We start from the raw sequence: 6,163 nt of genomic DNA on the forward strand, positions 1-6,163 counted from the left end.
TGGGTTTTCAGAGTACAGTGGGTTTTCAGAGTACAGTGGGTTATCAGAGTACAGTGGGTTATCAGAGTACAGTGGGTTATCAGAGTACCTGGTCCAGTATTCCCCCTCCGTGTCCTCTCCATGTCCTGGTGCCAGATCTGAGCTGCTCATAAGTCTTCAGAAACATATTGAAGCACAATGAGGCGCTCTGTATGTTTCCTCCTGTTGCTGCCAAACTCTGGGGTGTTCTCTCAGTAAATAATGCCTTTTTTTAACTCTCTGGGGGAACTGGAGCGAGAGCGCCATCTGTAGTGTGTGGACAGCTCCCTGTGGCATCGCCGTATGTTCATGTGAAGTGTGATGCTCACCCTCCTACTCTGTGCTCCTCCCCCAAACGCCCTGTCCAACTACACTGCAGGAATGAATATCTACTTCATCAGATGAGATGAGAATGTGAATCCATTTGAGAAAATGAAACAAAATAATTGGAAGAGAATTTATCCTTCAAAATGTTTTTCTTTATTTATTCCAGTTTGAATATTGTGTCTATGCAATAAGAAGACAAATGTGATGGTCTGTCTGAATATACTGACACATTTTAAAACAACAAAATATATGTTTTCTTATTTTAAACTATTTGAAGATATTTTTACAAGTACCGTATTTTCCGGAGTATAAGTCGCACTAGCCAAAAAATGCATAATAGAGTCGCATTTTTGGGGGAAATGTATTTGATAAAATCCAAGACCAAGAACAGACATTTCATCTTGAAATGCAGTTTGAAATCATAACAGATGAGAGAACATGGTGAATAGGTGTACGTATGCTAACGCTAACACCTTCAGCTACATGACGCACAGACAGAACTGTGGTAAGTGTCTGGTATGTTAACGTAACATATGAACAGTTATTCAGATAACTATAGCATAAAGAACATGCTAACAAGTTTACCAAAGCATCAGTTTTACCCCAAATCACTAAATCCATTGAATTCTTCTTCCTCTGTGTCACTTCTAAACAACTCCACAAACTCCAGAGGAAGAGGAAGTGCAGATTCTTCTTCTGCGTCGCTTAGAGCCTAGAGCGCCCTCTTGTGGTGGCCAGTGTGAAAATAACAAATAATATCACATATAAGTCACTCTGGAGTATAAGTCGTCAGCCTAACTATGAAAAAAGGTGCGCCTTATAGTCCGGAAAATACTATATTTAAACTAAACAGAAAACAATGTAAATAATCCTGTAAACTACACATTCTTAATTCAAATTCATCGTCAGTAGATATTCATTTTTACGGTGAAAAGGCTCCACATTAGCGTATCTAGGCGTGTTGCTAGGCTCCACCCTCCGTCCTGTCGTGTTTCCTCTTACACTGAAAGCATTACGTCACTAATGCTGGATCTGTCCCATCTTCTTCTCCTCTCACAAGCCTCCATGGTGACTGTGATCCACCTTGTCAGCGCCACTGTTGACACGGTGGACAGAGAAGGTAGTGCAGCGTTCATGTGCTTGCGACGGTCGCTAACGACGACCTGTGACGTGCTCAGTGTTGCTGCCATTTTCTTACACTGAAATATACTTTGAATATCGAGCTCAAATACGCTTGCATTTAGAATATTTCTGTTTCCACGCAATAACACTTATATTATATATATTTTATTTTTTATTTTTCAATTTTTATTATTATATTATGCTATTTTACCTGTTTTTCTTTTTTGGCTTGCTCATTTTTTCATCTTTTTGCTTATCTATTATTTCTATACTATATCTAATTTTTATTGTTTTAAAACTATGAAAATAAATAAATACATATTTTTTTTAAATGTCTTACTTGAGATTCAAATTTCATTTTTTTTTAAAATGTTGACATTCTAACAACATAACAACAACTTATTAGTGCATAATTATTACATTTGTCAGAGATGTATAAACCTGTTTTGTTTAAGAAAATGGCAGAACAATATTTCGTTTGTCATCACCGTCTGTGCTTTTGTCGTTTCCTTCATATTTTCATATTCATATCTTCATATTGTTTCTGCTGTAGATGAAATATAAATGACATGTTTCTCTGCTTTTCTTCTTCTTCTAAAGAGTCTATTTTGGCTCATGATCTCAAGAATCCAAGAGGTGATTTTCTCTTATTGTGGATTTGTGTTCCTCCCGTTTCCCTCCACTAATCCAAATGTACTTCATCAAGTATTTGTGTACCATGTACTGCATCTGTACTATATAATCCCATCTAATGCAGTATACCATGTACTGCATCTGTACTATATAATCCAATCCAATGCAGTATACCATGTACTGCATCTGTACTATATAATCCAATCTAATGCAGTATACCATGTACTGCATCTGTACTATATAATCCAATCTAATGCAGTATACCATGTACTGCATCTGTACTATATAATCCAATCTAATGCAGTATACCATGTACTGCATCTGTACTATATAATCCAATCTAATGCAGTATACCATGTACTGCATCTGTACTATATAGTCCAATCTAATGCAGTATACCATGTACTGCATCTGTACTATATAATCCAATCTAATGCAGTATACCATGTACTGCATCTGTACTATATAATCCAATCTAATGCAGTATACCATGTACTGCATCTGTACTATATAATCCAATCTAATGCAGTATACCATGTACTGCATCTGTACTATATAATCCAATCTAATGCAGTATACCATGTACTGCATCTGTACTATATAGTCCAATCTAATGCAGTATACCATGTACTGCATCTGTACTATATAATCCAATCTAATGCAGTATACCATGTACTGCATCTGTACTATATAATCCAATCTAATGCAGTATACCATGTACTGCATCTGTACTATATAATCCAATCTAATGCAGTATACCATGTACTGCATCTGTACTATATAGTCCAATCTAATGCAGTATACCATGTACTGCATCTGTACTATATAGTCCAATCTAATGCAGTATACCATGTACTGCATCTGTACTATAAGAAGTGCATGGCCATGTTACTACAAAGTACTGTAGTACTGTAGGCTTTAAAGTCTTTACCATTCATTGTTTAATGGACGAATTGTCATTAAATACTGAATGAATTAAAAATACTAACAATTACTATAGAAGAACAGATGCAGTACCATCAGAAATCCTACTTCATTGAGGGCAAAATGACATTTAGCTCCAAAACTACTGCGCGTGGCCACAGTGTGTAGTGACTCTCAATGAACTTGTGCCGCTACGACAACGGGTGCACTGATGTCGATGGGACTAACGCCCTGATGTCGATGGGACTAACGCCCTGATGTCGATGGGACTAACGCCCTGATGTCGATGGGACTGATGTCGATGGGACTAACGCCCTGATGTCGATGGGACTGATGTCGATGGGACTAACGCCCTGATGTCGATGGGACTGATGTCGATGGGACTAACGCCCTGATGTCGATGGGACTGATGTTGATGGGACTAACGCCCTGATGTCGATGGGACTAACGCCCCGATGTCGATGGGACTAACGCCCCGATGTCGATGGGACTAACGCCCTGATGTCGATGGGACTAACGCCCCGATGTCGATGGGACTAACGCCCCGATGTCGATGGGACTAATGCCCTGATGTCGATGGGACTAAGGCCCCGATGTCGATGGGACTAAGGCCCTGAGTATCGCTCTGATGTCGATGAGACTAACGCCCTGATGTCGATGGGACTAAGGCCCCGATGTCGATGGGACTAAGGCCCTGAGTATCGCTCTGATGTCGATGGGACTAACGCTCTGATGTCGATGGGACTAATGCCCTGAGTATCGCTCTGATGTCGATGGGACTAACGCTCTGATGTCGATGGGACTAACGCCCCGATGTCGATGGGACTAAGGCCCTGAGTATCGCTCTGATGTCGATGGGACTAAGGCCCTGAGTATCGCTCTGATGTCGATGGGATTAACGCCCTGATGTCGATGGGACTAACGCCCCAATGTCGATGGGACTAAGGCCCTGAGTATCGCTCTGATGTCGATGGGACTAAGGCCCTGATGTCGATGGGACTAACGCCCCAATGTCGATGGGACTAAGGCCCTGAGTATCGCTCTGATGTTGATGGGACTAACGCCCTGATGTCGATGGGACTAAGGCCCTGAGTATCGCTCTGATGTCGATGGGACTAACGCCCCGATGTCGATGGGACTAACGCCCCGTCGTCGATGGGACTAACGCCCCGATGTCGATGGGACTAACGCCCCGTCGTCGATGGGACTAACGCGTGCCCGTGTGTTGTGCCGTTGTGTTTGCCTTGTGTCTTTTGCATGGTGTGGTTTTGAACAATAATCCTAACATTGTAAAAGCTGTTGTTTGACACACATGATGACTGTGTCTTTGTCTCCTAGGATACCACTGGGACACGTCTGATTGGATGCCAAGTGTTCAGCTTCCTGGAATCCAGGAGTTCCCACAGTATGAGGTTGTGGAGGCCCCGGCCCCGCTCTACAGCGACTCCAGTGCCATCGACACCGACTACTATCCAGGAGGCTTCGACATCGAGAGCGACTTTCCCCCGCCTCCTGAGGACTTCCCCCTGGGCGAAGACCTGCCTCCCCCTCCTCCGCCCGAGTATGACACGCTGAGGCCCAGGCACCTGGAGGCCCCGGCCCCCAACGCAGCTGCCTCCGCTGGGGTACGACAGAGGCCGTCGCTGCCTCACCTCTACAGCCTCAACCAGTACCTGCCGCAGCACTCGTACCCCAGCGACGCAGGGGACGCAGAGGGCCAGGGCTCCACCTCGGCCAGCAGCAGCCCTTCCTCCACCGTGGGGGCCCTCAGGGGCGGCTTCTCTTTGGACTCCTCGGCCCTGGACAATATCTCTCTGTCCTTGTACGCGTCCACAGCCTCGTGCTCTGACATGTCGGCCTGCTGCGAGGAGTCCGAGGTCATGCTCAGCGACTATGACAGTGGAGAGGACGACCCCCTGGAGCGCCTGGTCATCCCCGACCCCCAGCAGCGCCTGGTCATCCCCGACTCCCAGCAGCGCCTGGTCATCCCCGACTCCCAGCAGCACACTCAAGTCTGACACTGGATCCAAACAAGTGCCTGAAGCTCAGCTACTGCAGGCTACACGCTGGAAGAACTCCACATGCTGGAAGGACACGTCTGCAGCTCCGCCCACGCTCAGAAGACTGGACTTAGTCTGGACTCAGCGTCAGGACGAGCCGAGCACGCCGACTGTGGAAATGACATTATTATTGTTGTGCCAAACCTGCCCAAGGACAAATCTGATCTTTAAAGAAAACCTGAAGAAGGACCTCGATGTAAAGACTTGTTGAAGACTCTTTCTGAAGGACGCTCCACAAAACACAGTCAAAGTCATCGTCAACAGCGTCTCCTGCAAACGTCTTTTATACAAACTCCTCACTTTCAATGTAAATGTACTTGTACAGTTTTGATTTCAACGTCGACTAGGTTTTGTAGATATTCTATGCTTTTATTTTTGAAAAGAGAGAGGCAAACGGCGTGACGTGATCAGCCTTACTGTGCTCACCAATCATTGTGATCATAAAAAAGAGGAGAGCGCCGCTTGTCCGACCCGTGTACTCGACCCGTGTACTCGACCCGTGTACTCGACCCGTGTACTCGTAAGTCCGTGTGTCCCCCCCGCTCATCCTCCAAAGGGGTCTTCAGCGACTGCTACGTATCCCCGTCTTGTTCTTTTTTTAAATTTGTTTGTACATTTTGACTTCGAAACCTCCTTTATTTTTCCACCAAGAAAAACGGGACCCGATATATTTATAGTGGCGAGTTCTCCATGGACACGTGACTTTTTCAGGTGTCTGTGTGTGTGTGTGAGCGATGCTATGGTCTTGTTAAGGTTTTTATTCAATACTGCCACGAGCTCTCGCTTTCCTACTGGCAATAAATTATTAAAAAATAAACCCGCGCCTCTTTGTCGTACTGTAGTCGCGTCGCAGCTGTCCAAAGATCTTAAAGCTACGGTATTTTCTGGGCTGTAAGTGTCTGGTATGCTAACGCTAACGCCTTCAGCTACATGACGCACGCACAACGAACTGTCGTAAGTGTTTGGTATGCTAACGCTAACGCCTTCAGCTACATGACGCACGGACAACGATCTGTCGTAAGTGTCTGATATGCTAACGCTAACGCCTTCAGCTACATGACGCACAAACAACGAACTGT

The 6,163-nt window shown here is 44.8% G+C and overlaps 1 protein-coding gene across 2 annotated transcripts in view; it reads left to right on the forward strand.

Moving 5' to 3' along the window:
- fat1a (FAT atypical cadherin 1a) overlaps positions 1 to 5,901 on the forward strand; it is a 115,970-nt gene extending 110,069 nt beyond the window's left edge. The window contains exons 28-30 of one of the 2 annotated variants that reach the window (XM_072462567.1): positions 2,068 to 2,103; positions 4,363 to 4,949; positions 5,004 to 5,901. In XM_072462567.1, the coding sequence (XP_072318668.1) occupies positions 2,068 to 2,103; positions 4,363 to 4,949; positions 5,004 to 5,042 (662 nt within the window). In that variant the 3' untranslated portion in view covers positions 5,043 to 5,901. Of the gene's footprint in view, positions 1 to 2,067; positions 2,104 to 4,362; positions 4,950 to 5,003 lie in introns of those variants that run through there. The other variant, XR_011930104.1, reaches the window with a different exon arrangement.
- The last annotated feature ends 262 nt before the right edge of the window (positions 5,902 to 6,163 follow it).

The sequence above is a fragment of the Eucyclogobius newberryi genome, unplaced genomic scaffold (assembly GCF_026437365.1).
Source record: "Eucyclogobius newberryi isolate DKJ021-1_F unplaced genomic scaffold, fEucNew1.0.hap1 SCAF_4, whole genome shotgun sequence".
NCBI classification, from domain to species: Eukaryota; Metazoa; Chordata; class Actinopteri; order Gobiiformes; family Gobiidae; genus Eucyclogobius; species Eucyclogobius newberryi.